At 45.5% G+C, this 22,947-nt stretch overlaps 1 protein-coding gene across 1 annotated transcript; it reads right to left on the bottom strand.

Moving 5' to 3' along the window:
* Window positions 1–3,903: 3,903 nt before the first annotated feature.
* On the bottom strand, window positions 3,904–10,801 carry LOC120918830 (claudin-12-like). The gene is made up of 2 exons (XM_040330666.1): window positions 10,307–10,801; window positions 3,904–4,918 (listed from the first exon to the last, which is right to left on the bottom strand). The coding sequence occupies exon 2, from the start codon at window positions 4,898–4,900 to the stop codon at window positions 4,166–4,168; it is 735 nt and encodes a 244-aa protein (XP_040186600.1). The 5' UTR covers window positions 4,901–4,918; window positions 10,307–10,801; the 3' UTR covers window positions 3,904–4,165.
* Window positions 10,802–22,947: the final 12,146 nt, after the last annotated feature.

The raw sequence follows: 22,947 nt of genomic DNA, 5'->3' as shown, positions 1-22,947 counted from the left end.
TCGGGAAAAAAAAATGCTCAAGCAATGCCGGTGACATACAACATGTACGACGGCACTATAAAGGGGAAGTTCCATTCAAATGGCGCCACCCTTTGGGCTGATTATGCAAATTTTCCTTCTCACAACTTGCTTCTGAGCATGCAAGTTTTTTCCCCGTCGTTAAAGCGTACACACAACAAGAAAAACGACGACGTGAAAAACGACGAGAAAAAATAGAGCCGGTTCTAAGTTTTTAATGCCCATTTTTCTCGTTGAGAAAAATGCTCTGGAGCCTACACACGATCATTTTTAATGACCAATTTAAAAAATTGCATTTTTCTCATCATAAAAAACACTCGTGTGTACGCGGCATTAGAGTGGGGTGGAGTGAAGAAGAGTTGTTAACTGTTTTTTTTTTTTTTTGCTGTCCAAGGCCCCTGTTGGGAAGATTTCCTATCTCTTCCACTCCAGCTGACGCCTTGACCATGACAGAAATTGAGGGGAGACCTCTGTAATAGAGACGCAGCAAAGACTCTAAACCCCCCCCCCCCCCCAAAGTATCCAATTTATAAATAACTATTATTAATATCTGAGTTCCCATTGTGGAAATATCCTTTTTCTGCCCTGGTGATATGTGTGTATGTGCAGAAATGCTATATGGCAGGGTTTGACAAATTTGCTTGGAATCTAGGAGCCAGCTAAAAAAGTTAGGAGCCAAAAAACGCACCGTCCCGCCGAGCTCGCGCGCAGAAGAGAACACATACGTGAGCAGCGCCCGCATATGTAAACGGTATTCAAACCACACATGTGAGGTATCGCCGCGATTGGTAGAGCGAGAGCAATAATTCTAGCCATAGACCTCCTCTGTAACTCAAAACATGCAACCTGTAGAATTTTTTTAAGTCGCAAATGGGGATTTTAAAGGGTAAAAGTTTGTCGCCATTCCACGAGCGGACGCAATTTTGAAGCGTGACATGTTGGGTATCAATTTACTCGCCGTAACATTATCTTTCACAATATAAAAAAAAATTGGGCTAACTTTACTGTTGTTTTATTTTTTAATTAAAAAAAAGTGTATTTTTCCCCCAAAAAAGTGCACTTGTAAGACCGCTGCGCAAATACGGTGTGACAGAAAGTATTGCAACCACCGCCATTTTTTTCTCTAGGGTGTTAGAATAAAAAAATATATATAATGTTTGGGGGTTCTAATTTGAGGGAAGGAGATGGCAGTGAAAAAACACATTAGAACTGCTGTTTTTTGCTACTTGTAATGTAATGTAACCTGTAATGCCAACGGCCACCACAAGATGGCCACTCCTAGAGTCCTTCTGCAGGCCTCGGCTTTCTTCTGTGAAGGCCGCAAAGCCGCGGCCTCAATTACCGGCCGGCCGGTAATTGAGGCCTTGACTTTGCGGCCTTCTGCAGCCCTAAGCTTCCCCAGGCGCCAGGTCACAATTTCTTGTCGGAATTGCGACCTGGCGTCCGGATTTTGTCGAGGCCTGCTATATGGCCTTCAGTTTCACTTTTTATTAAGAATAGGCAAAAACGTTACTGTCCATTGCCTGCACTTTAAAGGGCCGTCCCCAAAATAGAGAAACAGGAAGTACAAGACTTCATACAGCAAGTCAAACACAGTTTGAAAAAAAATTGAACTCCAGGTAGATATTATAAAAACACCATGTAATGCGGTTATATATTCATTAAAATGTATTGCTGTATTTTAATGGCAAACATTGTAAGTAGATAGAGAAAGGGAGTCACTGCTCAAGGTAGAAAATGCAAGTAATCAACCTCTTCACCGGATCTGTAGCCACGGGTGCTGGCAGTGCATATAGCAATGCAAACGAAAGAGGATGTCTGGACAGCCGCACTCCAAAAATATTGCTTTTTATTGTTAAAAACAGGATACATGCCACAGCAAACAGGATACAAGCTGACGCGTTTCACACTATAACTTAGTGCTTGATTATAGCTGCAATGATCAAGCACAAAGTTATACTGTGAAACGCGTCAGCTTGTATCCTGTTTGCTGTGGCATGTATCCTGTGATCTTGTTTTAACAATAAAAAGCAATATTTTTGGAGTGCGGCTGTCAAAACATTGTAAGTAATTGAATTTGTCTTGCTGTTAATCTTCTTGAAATCTTCTGCACAACAGATCTTAGATTGGCTGCTCCTCCTACTACCAATCAATTGTGCTGCAGTAGAGTTGTACAAGTAGCTTACTGATAGGAGGAGAAAGCGGCATGAACACTGGGATGTGCTCTTTAGTCTGCTGCTTTGGCTTAGCTGTCCAATGACGCGTTAGGGGCGGGGCGGTGACCTGGCTGAATTGATTAACTGCAGCAGAAAAAAAAGTCAAGTCATCGGTTTAGCTTTGCTGTCTGGGAGAGCTGTATAAACCTCAGGACCAGCTTGAAAGAAGTACATGTTCTTTGTAAAGTTAAATCAGGGGCGTCTTGAACGCAGGGCAAAAGGGGCAGCTGCCCAGCGCCCAGTCATTGTTGAAGGGGCCCAGAAGAGCTGCCCCTTGAGCCCGCACTGCCAGAACTTAGGGCCAGATTCTTGTATAATCTGCGGCGGCGTAGCGTAAGCCATTTACACTACGCCGCCGCAAATTACTGGAGCAAGTGCCGTATTCTCCAAGCACTTGCTCCGTAATTTGCGGCGACGTTGTGTAAATGGCCCGGCGTAGGGCCGCGTAATTCAAAGGGGGCGGGCTTGTATTTAAATTAAGCGCGCCTCCGCGACGATCGAACTGCGCATGCGCCGGGCATAAAAATAGCCCAGTGCGCGTAATTCAAAGGGGGCGGGCTTGTATTTAAATTAAGCGCGCCCCCGCGACGATCGAACTGCGCATGCGCCGGGCATAAAAATAGCCCAGTGCGCATGCTCTAGCTCACGGCGGAAAACGTCAATGACGCCGACGTGAGCGTCATTGACGTAAAGTCGTATTCGCGAACGACTTACGAAAACGACGGAAAAAGACGACGCTGACCCGACGCCATACTTAACATGGCATACGACGGACCTACGTAAACTTGCCCCTCATATAGCAGGGGCAAGCGTAATTCAAAGGGGGCGGGCTTGTATTTAAATTAAGCGCGCCCCCGCGACGATCGAACTGCGCATGCGCCGGGCATAAAAATAGCCCAGTGCGCATGCTCTAGCTCACGGCGGAAAACGTCAATGACGCCGACGTGAGCGTCATTGACGTAAAGTCGTATTCGCGAACGACTTACGAAAACGACGGAAAAAGACGACGCTGACCCGACGCCATACTTAACATGGCATACGACGGACCTACGTAAACTTGCCCCTCATATAGCAGGGGCAAGCGTAATTCAAAGGGGGCGGGCTTGTATTTAAATTAAGCGCGCCCCCGCGACGATCGAATTGCGCATGCGCCGGGCATAAAAATAGCCCAGTGCGCATGCTCCAGCTCACGACGGAAAATGACGAACGAATGACGCCGACGTGAGCGTCATTGACGTAAAGTCGTATTCGCGAACGACTTACGAAAACGACGTAAACGACGGAAAAAGACGACGCTGACCCGACGCCATACTTAACATGGCATACGACGGACCTACGTAAACTTGCCCCTCATATAGCAGGGGCAAGTTTACGCTTACGGAAACGTCGTAAATTCACTGCGTCGTCCGCGCGTACGTTCGGGAAATCGGCGTAAAAAGCTAATTTGCATAGACGACGGGGAAAACGACGAGGCGACACCTAGCGGCGGGAAAAAAAATTGCATTCAAGATCTGACAGCGTAAGAGCCTTACGCCTGTCAGATCTAAGGGATATCTATGCGTAACTGATTCTAAGAATCAGTCGCATAGATAGGCCGGGCCAGATTAGGACTTACGACGGCGCAAATGGCGTTGCGCCGTCGTAAGCCTTTTTAAGAATCTGGCCCATAGTTCATAAGTGGATTTGGGAGGGCCCAAGAAAATGTTTGCCCAGGGTCCAATTAATATTAAAGACGGCCCTGGGTTAAACCCAGGAATATGTATTCCAGCTGTGTATTTAGAAGTTTTTCTGGAGTTCTGTTTTATATCAATTTACCCTTTAATTTAAAATAAATACATCATTTTCTCCAATCACAACATCTGACAATGAATTATCCTTGTTTCTGCTTTTCTTTACGAGTATCTATCTAAAAGTCTGAAATTACATTTTCACTACACCGTGTACGTGACGGGAAAGTCTATTTCAATGGGCGACAGGTGGGCCTGGGCAGAGTAGGATGGGGGGATATAATTCTGCATATTGGGCATATGGGAGTACAATGGCTGCCAATATGATGATGTCAGAGTTTTGCAGTTACAGTACCAACCGAACAGGAGAGCAGCTGTGAAAAACATCCCGCCAGAGCTCCCTAAAGCGACAAAGACGGCGATATCATAGGTGAAATACGGTCCGTACTTGCTGTTCAAAATGCTGTTATAGAGTATTACCCAGGTAGATGGAGTAGCGCTCATCACTCCCGCCAAGCAGAACAACATGCCCGCCACGAGGTGGCATCCGGCACTGTTGACCAGGCACTTGGCCAGCTTAAGACTCGGCATGTTGGTGCTGAAGGTGGTGTTACAGATCCCGGTCAGGACAAGGACAAGGGCCGAGGCGGCAGTCAAAATGCTGAAAGGAAGTGCAAACTGCAGAATGCGGATGTCAAGCTGGTCCACGGTGGCGTACCAGTCCCGGTCGTAGATCATGCACTCCCTGCTCCACTCTAAGCGAGTGCACTTTACCCATAATCCCATGCTCACTGTCAGATTCTTCTCGTTCCTGTTGAAAGTGTACAGCTTCATCTGTCTCCATTGGGGAAGAAGAATGGCAGTAAACAGTCCCGAGACGGAGGCCGTACCACAGACAAAGGCAAGCAGAGTAATAGCGTGCACCTCCTGGCAGCCCATTAGAACCTTCGGGAATTACTGAAAAAATAAAAAACAAATTTGACCAATTTATAATTATATAGTCAAGTCGCTAAAAGAGCCATGTTACAATTCAACTTCAGCAAAAAATATATATATATATATATATATATATATATATATATATATATATATATATATATATATATATATATATATATATATATATATATATTTTGCATAGTGTTGGCAAAAGTTCAAATTTCTGTCAGGTTTCTATTTTCACCTGAACCATTTTGGGTTCAAAACCCCCCTTCATCAATGCTTTAGCACTTGTGAGAATGTTTTTAGGAAAATCTGCCCCTGACACAGGCTTTCACTTACTGATCACCCTCCTGGTATAGATTAGTGGTCTTCAAACTGGGGGCCAGATGTGGCCCTTTGCTTGCCTTTATCTGGCCCTTATTCCTCCCACTGACGTTAACAAGGGGGCATAATTGCTGCCACTGACACCAACAGTGGAGCACTTATTCATCCCAATAACACCAACGATGGGGCACTATTAATCTCACTGATACCACTAATAGGGTACTATTCCTCTTACTGACAGCAGTGATGGGCCAATATTTCTCGAACACCAATGATTGTTAACTTCCGCCAACGCCAGGACATTTACTACTTCCACTGACCACAGTCCAGCCCCTCTAAAGTCTGAAGGAGAGTAAACTGGCCCTTTGTTTAGAAAGTTTGGAGACCCCTGGTCTAGATCAGTGGTCTCCAAACTGAGGCCTGTCGGCCAGATGTGGCCCTTTGCTTGCCTTTATCTGTCCTTGGGGCACTATTCCTCCCACTGACATTAACAAGGGGGCATAATTGCTGCCACTGACACCAACAGTGGAGCACTTATTCCTTCCAATAACACCAACGATTGGGCACTATTCCTCCCACTGATACCACTAATAGGGTACTATTTCTCTTACTGACAACAATGATGGGCCAATATTTCTCTGACACCAATAATTGTTAACTTCCACCAATGCCAGGATATTTACTACTCCCACTGACCACAGTCCAGCAACTCTAAAGTCTAAGGAGAGTAAACTGGCCCTTTGTTTAGAAAGTTTGGAGACCCCTGGTCTAGATCAGGGGTCTCCAAACTGAGGCCCGGGGGCCAGATGTAGGCCTTTGCTTGCCTTTATCTGTCCTTGGGGCACCATTCCTCATACTGACATTATGTCGCCGCTAGTCTAGTTTCCCGTCGCAAAGTTAGTCGTCGTTTTTGGTGCCTTAACTTTACACAGCAATCGTATTGCTGTATAAAGTATGGGCGTCGTTCCCGCTGCGAATTTTGAAATTTCATGTCGTTTGCGTAAGACCGGGAATACGTAAGTACGCTACGCACGTCGCCGATCGAAAAAATGACGTCAGTTCGCGCAAAGCACGGCGGGAATCTCGAAACGGAGCATGCGCAGTAGGTCCGGCGCGGGAGCGCGCCTAATTTAAATGGCACACGCCCCTTTAAATTACGCGGGCTTACGCCGGCGTAATTTTTCACGCAAGTGCTTGGTGAATCAGGCACTTGTGATGAAAAATTGCGGCGGTGTAGCGTATCTACGATACGTTACGCCGCCGCGATTCTACCTGAATCTGGCCCCCGGTGCCTTACTTACTTAGGATTTTAAATTTCTAATTATGCCTGTGGGGGTCATGGGAGAGATCTACCTTCACTTCCTGTTCCTGTGACCATGTGTTCGAACCTTTCCTTACTTTACATGTTTCTGTTTTTGTCTTCCCGTTAAACAAACTTTTCAATCACTTTGTGGCCTTACAGGAAGTGCGGAGCAAATCTCCCCAACAGGGACAAAAGAGCCAATCAAAATCTGGACGTTAATTTTAAAGCGCGTCAGAAACTGAAGGTATTTACATTTCTTATTCCATCACACATCCAAAGTAAAAAGAGATTATTCTTGATTTTAGGATAGTGGATGGAGCCAGGCACATTACTCTTTGGCCCCTTGGCCAAATGTATGTATTCCAAACCGTGGGTTTCCAGCACAGTACAGCCTCTTCTATAGAGCAATTTATTCCAAATTGTATACTGCATGCTGTTTCAGGTTTTTTCAACAGTGCAGTGCATGGAAACAATGGGCTGGATTCAACAAAGCAATTGCGCCTGTGTAACCATAGGTTACACAGCGCAATTGCTTACTTGCCCCGGCGTAACGAATGCTCCTGATTCAGGAACCTCGTTACGCCGACTGCAGCCTAAGAAATGCGCGGCATAAGGCTCTTATGCCCGCATATCTTAGGCTGCATTCTTGCGATGGCCGCTAGGTGGCGTTTCCGTTGTGCTCAGCGTATAGTATGCAAATTGCATACTAACGCCGATTCACAACGTTGCGCGAGCCCTGCGTACGCAATTTATGTCGTTTCCGTACGGCGGTTTTTGCGTAAGGCTGCCCCTGCTATTATCAGGGGCAGCCAATGTTACGTATACCCGTCGTTCCCGCGTCGTGAAATTTGAATTTTACGTAGCTTGCGTAAGTGAATCGTGAATGGCGCTGGACGCCATTCACGTTCACTTTGAAGCAAATGACGTCCTTGCGACGTCATTTGCCGCAATGCACGTCGGGAAAGTTTCCCGACGGAGCATGCACTCTACGATCGGCGCGGGAACGCGCATAATTTAAATGATTCCCGCCCCCTACGGGATCATTTAAATTGCGCGCGCTTGCGCCGGGCATTTTGCCGGCGCGCCCACGCAATTTACGGAGCTACTGCTCCGTGAATCAAGGGCAGCGCAGCAAATTTGCGGGGGCGCAGGGCAAAAACGTTGCCCTGCGCCTCCGTAAATAATGCGCAATTCTACCTGAATCCAGCCCAATGGCTTGTAGGCAGCAATAAAGCAGGCTGAACACAGAAATCAGTTCTTAGTTAAGCAGATTAGCTCATTTATATACGAGGATAAGTAGCTTTATCAAAGCTGTCCTGGTGTGAAAAACCTTGAGGCACCAGCTGGATGATCTCCTAGTTGGAGCTGACGATTTTCTTATGCCAAAAGTACGGCAAAGACAAGTGGCCTTCATCCTTATGATGCATTATAAATGTGGAGCACAAAACTGAAGATGGCCCTACACCCATATATTTATTTCATTTAGCCTGCGGGCTTTAACTGATCTGCCGATTTGATGTTTGCAGTGCTTCGCCATATGCTTGAGTGTATAGGTACATCATGTACCTACCGTACGTGTCAGATAAACTTTGCTGCGGTCGGAAAGCAAGGCATGTAAACACTTCTGTCTGCTGCCTATTACAGCCTAACCCAGTCCCGTCTGTGGTATGGCCGAAAGACAGCTACAGCGCGGGCTTACATTGCTGGGAGGGCATCCATGGACGTCCTCCCGTAATCACGCTACCCACACAACCCGTGCAGCATGTGGGTGGCACGCGCTGACGTATATCGGCGTGAGCCAGTCGGTAAAGTGGTTAAACAGCGCTGAAGCTCTGCTAAAACGAGCGTCTCTTTAGCGCTAATGCATGGGCGGCCCCGGTGTGAAAGGGGTCTTACTGTTAAAGCGCAATTGGACAAGCTGAACTCAAGCCTCGTATACACGATCAGATTTTTGGACGACCGTTTCCTCCCTTTATTTGTGGCATGCTAGTCTAATACCAAAATGGGAAGAGGTTACTCACCGTACCAAAAAATTCTCGTACGACAAAATACAATGCCAGAAGTGACGTCGCCTGTTGAATAGTTTTGTATGTAGCCTTTCGTTTCTGAGCATGCGTAGTCTTGCTCTTACGTTTTTTGTTTTTTTTTGGACAAAAAAAACGTACTACCGTATTTATCGGCGTATACCGCACACTTTTTTCCCCTTAAAATAAGGGGAACATCGTGGGTGCGCGATATATGCCGATACCCGCTTCCCGCGCTGTGTTTGAACCTTGCCGCCGACATATACCGAGCGCAGTACACTCGGGTACACTCGGCCAGGCTCGGCTCCCCTCGCGGTCACTCCCTGTGCCACCTCCTATGCGAGAGGAGCCGAGCGTGCCGAGTGTACTGCGTTTGGTATATGTCGGCGGCGGCGTTCAAACACAGCGCGGGAAGCCGGGATCGGAACAACAAGAGCCCGGGAGAAGCGAGGAGGACACCACCGAGGCCGCATCCGGACCAGACAAGGCCGCCGATGGACGCCGGCAAGACACTGACGAGGGGCATTCAAACTATTAATACATTATACTAATACATTCAAAGTATTTTATTTTTTTCCCGAAATGTTCCTTCCAGGTTGGGGGTGTGGGCTATACGCCGGGGCGCATTATATGAAGATAAATACGGTAATTAAAAACGAAAATTTGGACGTCGAGTTTGCGTACGACAAAAACGATAAAGTCTGCACATCAGGATATTTTTTTCATCCAAAAAGTCAGAATCGACTGTCGAAAAGGACCAAACTAACAGTAAGATTATCGGGCGATCGTGCGTCGTTCGAAAGTCGGACCGGTTGTACGGGGGGGGGGGGGGGCTTTAGAAGCTGTGTTTAGAATACTGTGTTTGTTTTTGCACACAGTATGGAGGGGACACAACTCTAGTCCCTGCATGCATGGTTTGCTTCATAGGACACTGCAAGAGAAAGGAGCCATACATGCCCACTGGCTAAACGACAGATCAACTTCGGTCTAATGGGAATGACCACAGACTGATTGGATTTTGGATTGTCCCTCATGAACTATGTGTGTGGCCAGCTTAAGGTTCGTATGGGCTGATCGCGCACAGGTATGACAATGCCGTCGCTGTATTGTAACGCTGAGTGACAGTATCTGGCAGGATCAAAAGGAGCGACTGTGATCTAACGATTGTGACGCTGCGGACTCCTGATCTGGGATCCCTGGAGAAAGTAAAGGCCGAGGCTGGGTTATAGCCATCCGCTTTGATTTCTTACCTTCTGGTAAGAGGCTTTTGATTTTCAGGTGGAGGAAGTCACATACTGCATGCATGTCACCGGGTGTTGGAGGAATTCACATCCATTAATACATCATTGTGTCATACTATATGGAACCTGTGTCCTTGTACTATCAAGTGCATCTTTGGCCTCTGTTTAAGAGCTCATAGACTTTATCCATCGTATTATTTCTACTTCTAGTAGTGGACTTGATTAACCTATTCTTGGCGCGGCTTTTTGTTTTTTATGATTGGTTACTAGGCACAGCTGCGCCCGAGATTTAGTAAATCTCCCCCATAATGTTCTAATAAATAAAACCTCTATAGCAGTGATGGGGAACCTTGGCACCCCAGATGTTTTGGTACTACATTTCCCATGATGCTCATGCACTCTGCAGCGTAGCTGAGCATCATGGGAAATGTAGTTCCCCATCACTGGTCTATATAGGTATCAGAAGCAAATAAACAACCACACATCACGCTACAATGTAATTGCGACTCACCTGCTCCTAATTCCTTCAGCCAATGTGCATCCAGCAATAGGAATGCCTCCACCTTGAGCAGAGAGGGCTCCTTGATGCGGAACGCTGGCAGCAAAGACACCAATTAATGTTTCCCAAAATTAGAATGCGCCCCAGTGCTGGAATTCTATGGACAATCCGCGACCCGTAATTAATGAGCTTCCAGCAGCGAGCGCAGCATCCAATCTCTGCAGGGCTGGGAGCACCAGCTGGGGCTCAGTGACATCCTATACAATGTTATTCTGCATCTCATCCTAGAGAGAGAGAGAGAGAGAGAGAGAGAGAGAGAGAGAGCGCGGTGTCACCTACCACCCACACAGGCGCAGGCTGGGGGCTCAGGACTGCAGACGCTGCTCCTGTGTGTCACACTGCACATGCCTAGCATCCCACAGAAAAGGATTCTGGGAGTCCAGGAACCCTCCATGCAGATGTAGTAAATCTCTTTCCAGGAGACTGCAAATCCCAGAATCCCCTCTGCTTCTGCATATAAATCAAGTGATGCAGATGTTGAGGCTGGGGGCTGTAATCACTTGATGACACAGAAAATACATGTAATAATCATGAAATATCGAGAATTTTTTTTTTATGACTGCTAAAAATAATTATACAAATAAATTAAATTTAAAAAAAATGTTTATAAACATATATGTTTACAAATACATGTTAAAATGATTAGCAAACATAGAAAATAAAATTTAAATGAGTATAAAAATAATGTTCATGTTAAGATGATTAGCAAAAATGAAAAAAAATTATAATAATAAAAAAAAATGTTTTACAATATGTGTTACAATTTATAAAGGCTAAAAAAAAAAAAATTTAAATGATTAGAAAAGAAAAAAGTTAAAATGATTAAAAAAATATATTACAAAAAAATTTAAATTGTATAAAATACATGTTAAATGAAAAGCAAAAATACAAAAAAAAAATGTAGACTAAGGACCAGATCCACAAAGAAGTTACGCTGGCGTATCTATTGATACGCCGCGTAACTTCCAGTTTGCTCCGGCGTATCTTTGTTTTGTATCCACAAAACAAGATACGCCTGAAGCTGGGCTAGATCCGTCTGGCGTACGTCTTAGTACGCCGTCCGATCTAAGGTGCATATTTACACTGGCCGCTAGGTGGCGTTTATCCGTCAATTTCCGCGTCGAATATGCAAATTAGATAGATACGGCGATCCACGAACGTACGTCCGGCCGGCGCATTTTTTTTACGTCGTTTCCGTAAGGCTTTTTTCGGCGTATAGTTACCCCTGCTATATGAGGCGTATCCTATGTTAAGTATGGACGTCGTTCCCGCGTCGAATTTTGAAAATTTTACGTCGTTTGCGTAAGTCGTTCGCGAATAGGGCTTTGCGTAGAATGACGTTCACGTCGTAAGCATTGGCTTGTTGCGGGTTCATTTCGAGCATGCGCACTGGGATACCCCCACGGACGGCGCTTGCGCCGTTCAGAAAAAACTTAATTTACGTCGGGTCAAGACGTATTACCATAAAACACGCCCCCATCTCATCCATTTGAATTGCGCGCCCTTACGCCGACACAGTTACACTACGCCGCCGTAACTTACGGCGCAAATTCTTTGAGAATACGGGAAATACGATGTAAGTTACGGCGGCGTAGTGTATCTGAGATACACTACGCCGGCCGTAAAGAAGCGCCACGCTTCGTAGATCTGGCCCTAAGGGTCCACAGAAAAGGATTCTGGGAGTTCAAGAACCCTCCATGCAGATGTAAATCTCTTTCAAGGAGACTGCAAATCCCAGAATCCTCTCTGCTTCTGCATATAGATCAAGTGATGCAGATGTTGAGGCTGGGGGCTGTAAAAACGTGATAAACACAGAAAATACATGTAATAATCATGAAATATCGAGAAAAAAATATATGACTGCTAAAAATAAATTATACAAATAAAATAAATAAAAAAAAAAATGTTTATAAACATATATGTTTATAAATACATGTTAAAGCAAAAATTTTTTTTTTTTTAAATGAGTATAAAAATAATGTTCATGTTAAGATGATTAGCAAAAATAGAAAGTAGATTGCTAATTCTTTCAATATAATTTCGATGTTAAAAAAAAAAAACCCTGAGGGATCTTCCATTCAATACAATTTATTGGGGTGCGCGGCACTGACAGCTCACCTATATGTGTTATCTATTCGATGACAAATTTCTTTTACAACAATTTTCTTCAATGAGGAACTGTCACTGCTGACTTCCTGAAAATACTCTGTTGTCTGGCTGTGTCTGGCAGGGCCGGACTTACCATTGGCCTTGACTGGGCTCAAGCCCAGGGGCCCCACCCAATAGGGGGCCCCCTTTAAAAAAAAAAAAAAAAAAAAAATGTTTTTTTTTTTTTTTTTTTTTTTTAGGGGTCCGGAGGTCCCCAGGGGCCCGGAGGCCCCCAGGGCCCTGGACGGCAACCCCCCTTTTTTTTATTTATTTTTTTGTAAAAAAATGTTTTTTTTTATATATTTTTTATTTTTATATATATAATATATATATATATATATATATATATATATATATATATATATATATATATTATTATTATTATTATTAAAGGGCCCAGGGGTCTCCAGGGCCCCCGGACGGCAACCCCCCTTTTTTTTATTTATTTTTTGTAAAAAAATGTTTTTTTATATATATTTTTTATATATATATATATATATATATATATATATATATATATATATATATATATATATATATATATATATATATTATTATTAAAGGGCCCAGGGGTCTCCAGGGCCCCCAGATGGCAACCCACCTTTTTTATTTTTTTATAAAAAAAATTACATTTTTTTTATATATATATATATATATATTTTTATTAAAGGGTCCACAGGGCCCCATGTGGCAACCCCCCCTTTTTTTATTTTTTTTATAAATGTTTATTTTTTTATTTTTGTTTATTTTTTTATTTTTTTATTAAAAGGCCCAGAGGTCCCCAGGGCCCCCGGGTTTGGCAGCCTCCCTTTTTTTATGTATTTTTTATAAATGTTTTTTTTTTTATTATTAAAGGGCCCAGAGGTTTATTTTTTCTTTTTATTAAAAGGCCCAGAGGTCCCCAGGGCCCCGGATGGCTACATATATTTATATATATTTGTTTTCTTCTTTATTTCTTCTTTTTTTTGTAAAGGCCCCCCCGCTTCTCAATTTGCGGCAGCCCCCACGCTTCTCAATTTCAGGCGGCAGCACCCCCACCCCCCCTAGGTTCTCTGCTTCAGGGGGCCCATGCCTTAAGCTGTGCAAGAGGCCCCAAAATTCCTGATGGCGGCCCTGCGCATACCTCCCAACACGCACGGATTCTGTGGGACTTTCCCGCACAGACAGCTTCTTCCCGCAGTCCCGCAAAAGGGTTAATTTTCCCGCACTGCAAGAGGAGGCAGCACGGAAGCAGGAGGAACCGGAGTGGTGTGTGGAGGACTGTGGCTGCTGAAGGGAAGAAAGCCGACAGCCGGGCTAATGACAGTCTGTGGCCCCGGCTGTTGGTGAGAGGCACTCCCCCCCTCAACAACTGCAAAATCCCCCCCCGCTCAACAACTTTAATGCGCTCCCCCCCGCTCAACAACTTCAATTCGCCCCCCCCCCGCTCAACAACTTCGATCCCCCCCAATTCTCGGCTCCAGGGGGCCCCTTCAACACTCAAGCCCAGGGGCCCCCACCACCCTAAGTCCTGCCCTGGTGTCTGGTATCTAAGGTCCTGAGCCACAGACCTGGAAGAAGCATGCAATTATCTCCATACTTGTTATGGGTCAGTGACTCAAAGTGCTGGAGATAAAGCAATCAGCACAGCTGCTGAGCAATTAGTGTTTTCAGAGGGAAAGGTCAGCAATTTCAGTCCATCTCCAGATTTTACAGACTGGCTGTTTCATATCCCTGTTATGTTTACACACAGCTCTCCCCGTTCTTCAGCTCCGGGGACCAATCGCGGGACTCCAGCGGCGATCGGATACGCGGGTCCGGCAGTCACGGAGCTTCGGACCGTGTCGCAGGCGCGCGCCCCCGCGACCCACAGCTGGGCACTGAAAGAGGAAGCACCTGTACGTGCCTGTGCCCAGCCGTGCCATTCTGCCGACGTATATGTGCAGGAGGCGGTCCTTAAGTGGTTAAAGCGGAGGTCCGCCTAAAAAAAATAAAAATTATTAAAAGCCAGCAGCTACAACTACAACTACTGCAGCTGCTGGCTTTTAATAAATGGACACTTACCTGGCCAGTGTGCCCGTGATGCCGGCAGCCGATCAATCACTCGTCTCTCGGCTGCCACCGCCGCCATCCTCGGTGAGGGAATCAGGAAGTGAAGCGTTGCAGCTTCACTTCCCGATTCCCTACTGCGCATGCGCGAGTCGCGCAGTACGTCCTCACTGGTCCCCGCTGTCTTCTGGGGCATGTGTGTTTCCCAGAAGACAGCGGGGGGGGGGAGGGGTGAGGGCGGGGGTCTATGCCCGGAAGTGGGTGCAAATACCTGTATTAGTCAGGTTTCTGGACTGCTCCCCCCTAAAAGGAGGGGGGGAGGGTTCCGAAAAGCGGAGGTCCCATTTTTGTGTGGACCTCTGCTTTAAGTTGATCTCCTTACAAGCATGTCTGTAACACAACACTCAAATACACTATACATTCCCATTAAGATAAAGGATTGTAGTAAATGGATTTTATTGGACATAAACAGTACAGAAAACAGTCATGATCTTTTAACATAACACTGGTTCTACAACTATATAAAACATTCCGAGTGATGGACACAACTGTACTTGACATTCTGACAAACAATGGCACTCCCAGGAGTTGAGCAAGGCATTTGAACAGAACCTTTTATTGTGGAACGGTCTGCAGCAGATCAGATAATAGTGACCAGCATCCGGAGATCCCCTTCAAAAAAAATGTACCGATAATGGAAATTAAAGGGGTTGTAAAGGTAAAAAAAATCCCCTAAATAGCTTCCGTTACCTCAGTGCAGTCCTCCTTCAAGCAGGTGGGAGAATGGATGGACAGCCGCACTCCAAAAAGTCTTGTTGAAAAAAGACGTGCTCTTTATTGTAAAAAGGAAAAAATGCACAGCACACAACAGCATACAGTGGGATAGACAGCTGATGCGTTTCGCATTAACAACTAATGCTTAGCCCTGGTTCACACTGGGTACAATTTGAGATGCGATTTGACATGTCAAATCGCATCTCAAATCGGCGGCAATTGTCGGCAATGGCACTGTCCTAATCAGTGCGACGCCGCATCTGCGATTTAAAAAAGTAGTTCCTGTACTACTTTTTGCGATTTCGGGCCGCGATTTACATTAAATTGCGGCCGCGAAATCGCGGTAAAATCGTGCATTTTACCGCGATTTTGAATTCGCAGCAGTGTGAACCTAGGCTCAGTCATAGCAGCTATGAATAAGCATTAGTTGTTAATGCGAAACGCGTCAGCTGTCTATCCCACTGTATGCTGTTGTGTGCTGTGCATTTTTTCCTTTTTACAATAAAGAGCACGTCTTTTTTCAACAAGACTTTTTGGAGTGCGGCTGTCCATCCATTCTCCCACCTGCTTAATTCTATGCATTGCCAGCACCCGTGTGATTCCTAAGTGGACATTGATTACCTGCCTGTGCTCACCTGGAGCGGCGGTCTCCCTACCTACCTGCAGTCCTCCTTCACTTACCTCATCCTTCCATTTTGCTTTTAAATGTCCTTATTTCTTCTGAGAAATCCTCACTTCCTGTTCTTCTGCCTGTAACTACACACAGTAATGCAAGGCTTTCTCCCTGGTGTGGAGTGTCGTGCTCGCCCCCTCCCTTGGACTACAGGAGAGTCAGGACGCTCTCTACATTGCAGATAGAGAAAGGAGATGTGTGTTAGTGGGCGTCCTGACTCTCCCGTAGTCCAAGGGAGGGGGGGAGCACGACACTCCACACCAGGGAGAAAGCCTTGCATTACTGTGTGGAGTTACAGACAGAAGAACAGGAAGTGAGGATTTCTCAGAAGAAATAAGGACATTTAAAAGCAAAATGGAAGGATGAGGTAGTGCAGTCCTCCTTCACTTAAAGAGGAGTTCCACCCAAATTTGGAACTTCCTCTTAACCCACTCCTCTCCCCCTTACATGCCACATTTGGCATGTAATTTTTTGGGGGGGGGAGTGGGGGCTTCAGCACGAGTGGGACTTCCTGTCCCACTTCCTCCTTCCTGTAGGCGACTAAGCTTAATCGCCTTCAGGAAGTGGCTGCTGTAGGCGATCGCCTAGGACACGTCACAGGTCCTAGGCGATCTCCTGGCCAATTACACGGCGCGGCGCCGGGCCGCGCCGCTCGCGCATGCGCAGTGGGTGCCCGGCCGTGAAGCCGAAAGCTGTCACGGCCGGGTGCCCACACTGAAGATGAAGACGCCGGCCGGGGAGGGGGGGAGAGGAGCGGAGCCCCGGCCGGCGCGTCGCTGGAGCAGGTAAGTGCCTGTTTATTAAAAGCCAGCAGCTACACTTTTTGTTGCTGCTGACTTTTAATAAACATAAAAATGGCTGGAACTCCCCTTTAAGGTAAAGGAAGCTATTTAGGGGAACAAAATTGTACCTTTACAACCCCTTTAAGGTAAACAGCTCAAAACGTGAAAAGTCTTACCTGCTGAAAAAAATTGGCAGTTTTCTTATCCAGACACCCGGGCCAGGATCCGATCTAATGTTTATCAATTGCAAATAGAGAGGTACAGCAAGGTCAAGGATCACCCCTTCCAATCAACCTGCCCAGAACAGATTGAAGTACTATTTAAAATACACTTACGGAAGTTTTTTATTTTGCCATTTTATATCTGGCTACAGTTTTGCTGGAACTTAAGGCACAATTGAAAAGAATCCACCACTGGCGCATTTTGGACCAAAATCAGGACATTAGCCTTCAGTTAAATGGATCAGGCTGGGCCTCCTTTCAATAAACCCTTGTATTCAATAAAGTTCGAAAAAGGATCTCCAGAATAAAAATACCGTTGGTGATTGAAAAGTAATAAAGAGAATTTTCCCCAAAAAATAAAATAAAACATAAATAAATAAAAAATGTATATGTGTATATATATATATATATATATATATATATATTATATATATATATATAGTTGGTGATGTTATCTAAGGCCCAGATTCTCATACAGCGGCGTATCTATAGTCGGGCGTAACGTATCCGATTTACGTTACGCCTCCGCAACTTAGACAGGCAAGTGCAGTATTCTCAAAGCACTTGCTCCGTAAGTTGCGGCGGCGTAGCGTAAATCAGCCGGCGTAAGCCCGCCTAATTCAAATGTGGAACAGGGGGGCGTTTTTTATGTAAATAACTTGTGAAACAACGTGATTGACATTTTTCACGAAAGGCGCATGCGCCGTCTGTGGACATATCCCAGTGTGCATTGCTCCAAATACGCCGTAAGGACGTATTGGTTTCGACGTGAACGTAAATGACGTCCAGCCCCATTTATGGACGACTTACGCAAACAACGTAAAATTTTCAAATTTTGTCGCGGGAACGACGGCCATACTTAACATTGGCTGCGCCTCATATAGCAGGGGCAACTTTACGCCGGGAAAAGCCTAACGTAAACGGCGTATCTGTACTGCGTCGGCCGGGCGTACGTTCGTGAATTCGCGTATCTAGCCGATTTACATATTTCTAAGCGTAAATCAGCGTACACGCCCCTAGCGGCCAGCGTAAATATGCAGTTACGATCCGACAGCGTAAGAGACTTACGCTGGTCGGATGTAATACAAATCTATGCGTAACTGATTCTAAGAATCAGGCGCATAGATACGACGGCTCTCATTCGGACTGAGAATCTGGGCCTAAATTTGTATGAGATAAACTGGAAAGCGATTAAAATTACAGACTTCTGTGTTTGTTTCCAGTGAGATTTAGAGCCGGTGATCTGACGATATGGTTCCGGCTATCGAGATGGTTCCTGTAAGGACTGCGCAGGCGCAAACCTTGCCAACGGAAATCACCAAACCTCCAGGGCGACGTGGAATTTGAGGTAAGTGGCCAGTCGGCCGTACATCCTCACTTCGATCGGACGGCTCGCTACGCTCGCTCGGCCTCCTGGCTCTTTTTTAACATCCTCCAATCCACGGGGATGTTAAGGAATGAGCCTGGATGCCGGCGGAGGTTCGGAGATTTCCGTTGACAAGGATTGCGCCTGCACAGTCCTTACAGGAACCATCTCGATAGGGGAACCTTACCAACAAGTCACCGGTTCACACAGAGGGCAACACGACTCTGGGCGCGACTTTGCGAGGCGACTTCAGCACGACTTACAAGGCGACTTCAAGTCACCTCCAGGACAGGCGACTTTGCCAGTGGCCAATCAAACAGTAATCGGCTCTGTGGGAGGGAGGGGTTTGCCTGAGAAAACTAGTTTCTCATCCTGGAAAGTTTCTTCAGTTAAGACAGGGGATCCGACTTGGAGGCGACTTGCATTGAAATCAATGGGTACAAGTCGCCTTGAAGCAGTACAGGAACCTTTTCTGAAGTCGGAGCGACTTCAGTAGTGTACGTTAAGACGGCTCTCATTCACTTCAATGGAATTACTCATGTCGCGCGACTTGGGGCGACACAAGTCGCCCCCCAGGTCGCGGTAGTGTCAACCGGCTCTTAGGGCGGCATGTCACATGCTATGAGTATAGTGCTGGCCCCCAGCAGTAGGTGGCTGGAGGTCATCCTTTATAGAGCTGGCCTCATCAAAATTGTCAAGGAGCCAGATCTGAAAAACGCTGAAATGGGGGGTGAAAGTATGACATCGTAGACTCCTCCCACAACAGGCAAAATCTTCCTAAAAAAAAAATCAGAGCCCCATTATTTATGCCTGCCCCATCTTTATGTTGTCAAATGTACTCTGCATGCAAATGTGGCCTCAGAGATAAACGCAGCATATAGAACATATATACATATTTTTGTGCATTCTTAACTTTCATTTCATTCTCTACGATGCACACAAAACAAGTACAACGAATGTTATGGGACGTCCTAAGACCTACCTACACGCTACCCAATTTGAAATGGTTTGTGTGCTTGTACAAAATTCCAGAAGGTCTGTACTGAAAAAATAGCTCTATATCTGTTTTTGTTGATGGACTTGCTAGTGGTAGGAATATAATACTGTTCCGATTCTTGATTGCCAGATATGACCAATTATAAAAATAGAGACGGGCTTTAAGGACAGTTCACCAATGGCAGCTTCTATGTTTCTGACAGGTTTCCATTAACCATTGTTTAATACCTATGCCGCGTACACGCAATCGGAAATTCCGTCAAGAAAAGTCCGATGTAGGCTCCATCGGACTTTTACTGTCGGAATTTCCGCCAACAAAAGATTGAGAGCTGGATCTCAAATTTTTAGACGGAAAAATGCCTATTGGAAATTCCGTTCGTCTGTAGCAATTCCGAAGTTTGCTCGGAAACAATTTAACGCATGCTCGGAAGCATTGAACTTCATTTTCATGGCTCGTCGTAGTGTTGTACGTCACCGCATTCTTGATGGTCCAAAGTTAAGAGAACTTTTGTGTGAGGCCCCGTACACACGTCCGAGAAACTCGACGGGCAAAACACATCGTTTTGCTCGTCGAGTTCCTTGTGAAGCCGCCGAGGATCTCGGCGAGCCAACTTTTCCCATTGACTAACGAGTAAATAGAGAACATGTTCTCTTTTTGGCCCGACGAGATCGTCGTCGGTTTCCTCGGCGAAAAGTGTACACACGACCGGTTTTCTCGGCAGAATACGTCTCCCGTCGTGTGTACGGGGCCTGACAGTGTGTATGCAAGCCAAGTTTGAGCGGAATTCCTTCGGAAAAAACATCCATTCCATGCAGGAAGGATTGGTGTTGCCATGGTCTACTTCATTTTTGAAGTTTATACCCTAAACACTGACGGTAAGAGTCAGTAATTTCGAGTGATGGTGATACTTTCCTTTCGTACATAAGGACATCTTTCTAATGGACTTTGATCTGTCTGATCCAACGATTTTTATAGTTCAACACTGATGAACTTTTTGGCCCGGATTCACAAGTGCAAATATGCGCCGACGTATCTGTGCGCCGTGCCCACAAACTAAGATACGCCTAAAAATAGGCTTCATCCAGCCAACGTAACTAGCCTACGCCGGCGTAGGGTGGGCGCACATTTACGCTGGCCACATGGTGGCGCTGCCATTGATTAGCCATTCAAATATGCAAATTAGGAAAATACGGCGATTCACGAACCTGTGCCCGAGAGGTGCGCGTAAGTTGTACATCCGGCGTAAAGTTAAGCCCCATAAAAGGAGGTGTAACTCAGCAGCAGACATGTAAAAGGTCTGCATCAGGGAACAGAAGCCGGCGGTTTTTACGTAGTTTACGTTGGACATATGTCTGGATGGGCGTAGATTACGTTCATGGCGTAGGCAGTGATCCGGCGTATCTTAGGTAGTTGTTCAGACGTGGTTATGAGCATGCACACGGGGATGCGTCCACGACACGACGCATGCGCAGTTCGTTCAACGTACTTGTCTGGCTCTCAAACCATCATTTGCATGGGGTCACGCCTCATTTGCATGGCTCACGCCCACTTCCACCTACGCCGACTTACGCCTTCAAAACCCAGCGCAGTTTTTGGCAGCATTGGCTTTGCGAATTCCATGCTTGCCTCTCTGCGCTGCGTCGGCGTAGCCTACATTGAGATGCGCTACGGCGGCGTAATGTGCGCCCGTTCTCTGTTAATTTCGGGCCTTTGTATTTATAATTTTTGCGCTACACCTTCATTTCTAAAAATACTTATATAAATGACGGTGGAAGTATGACCTGTTTTTCTTTCATCTCGGGGGTGGATACCTGGTCTAATTCCTAGTACACATGATGAGAATATCGGACGAATGATCGCCTGTTTTTCTTTTTTTTGCATGCTAGTCTCATATTGAAAACTAATAGGTGACGAAAATTCATGTAAGACATAATACAACTTCCTGCGATGATGTCATGTATTGTATTCTTTATTTTCCGAGCATGCATGGTCTTGGTCACATGACTTTTTACGTACAAATATAATACTAATTACACCAAAATCGTTCCTTCTGTTATCTTATGAGATTGTTGCTTTGGATAATTTCATAAAAACGGTCATGATCGGCTCTTGAAAGCTGGGTACTAATGATCAGATTATCGAACAATCACTCTGTTTTTTTTCACCCCATGCGATTTTCTCATCGTGTGTACCAGACTTTAATCTCGTTTCCTTTTGTTGTTACATGCAGTGTCTGTCATACATCTCACAAATTAAAAGGATTGCTGGTCACAAGGTTATAGCATCACATATTGACCAACATGAATTTTTTTTTTAAGACAACCATAATCGGTAGTCAAACATCACCCAGCATGTAATATAAATAATAAACAGCAGATAATTGAGTTTCAAAATGGATGGAAAGGGTCAGGACTTGAGCTATTGTAGGTCTTTACTGCTGCCTGGAACCCTGGTGGGGAAAACAGGGTCCCTAGAAGTAACATTTCATAAATCCGTTTAAGGCTATGCTACTGTTGTCACCAACAGTGCTCCGTATATTCTAGAACAGGGGTGCCCAACCAGTGGCCCAGGGGCCACATGTGGCCCGCGCAGCCCTCTGATGTGGCCCGTGACCTCCTGCTCTGGGGTGGAAAAGAATACTGTTATTAACCACCTAATCCCTGGACCAAAATGTAGGTAAAGGACCAGGCCCCTTTTTGCGATTCGGCACTGCGTCGCTTTAACTGACAATTGCGCGGTCGTGCGACGTGTCTCCCAAACAAAATTGGCGTCCTTTTTTTTCCCACAAATTGAGCTTTCTTTTGGTGGTATTTGATCACCTCTGCGTTTTTTATTTTTTGCGCTATAAACAAAAATAGAGCGACAATTTTGAAAAAAATGCAATATTTTTTACTTTTTGCTATAATAAATATCCCCCCAAAATAAATAAAAAAAGTTTTTTTCCTCAGTTTAGGCCGATACGTATTCTTCTACATATTTTTGGTAAAAAAATTTGCAATAAGCGTTTTATCGGTTGGTTTGCGCAAAATGTATAGAGTTTACAAAATTGGGGATAGTTTTATTGCATTTTTATAAAAAAAAAATGTTTTACTACTAATGGCGGCGATCAGCGATTTTTTTTGTGACTGCGACATTATGGCGGACACTTCGGACAATTTTGACACATTTTTGGGACCATTGTCATTTTCACAGCAAAAAATGCATTTAAATTGCATTGTTTATTGTGGAAATGACAGTTGCAGTTTGGGAGTTAACCACAGGGGGCGCTGAAGGAGTTATGTTTCACCTAGTGTGTGTTTACAACTGTAGGGGGGTGTGGCTGTAGGAGTGACGTCATTGATTGTGTCTCCCTATAAAGGGGATGACACGATCGATGCAGCCGCCACAGTGAAGCACGGGGAAGCCGTGTTTACACGCGGCTCTCCCCGTTCTTCAGCTCCGGGGACCCCAGCGGCGATCGGGTCCGCGAGTCCCGCAGCTTCGGACCGGGTCGCGGGAGCACGCCGTGGGCGCGCGCCCGCGACTGGGTACATGTACAGGACGTACCTGTACGTACATGTGCCCAGCCGTACCATTCTGCTGACGTATATATATATGCAGGAGG

This window comes from Rana temporaria, chromosome 12 (assembly GCF_905171775.1).
Source record: "Rana temporaria chromosome 12, aRanTem1.1, whole genome shotgun sequence".
Lineage (NCBI taxonomy): Eukaryota > Metazoa > Chordata > Amphibia > Anura > Ranidae > Rana > Rana temporaria.
Note: the sequence above shows the minus strand (reverse complement) of the source record. Positions and strands in the feature narration are given on the sequence as shown.

Coding starts and splice junctions, on each gene's coding strand:
- LOC120918830 (XM_040330666.1), bottom strand. CDS start 4,900: ATGGGCTGCCAGGAGGTGCACGCTATTACTCTGCTTGCCTTTGTCTGT.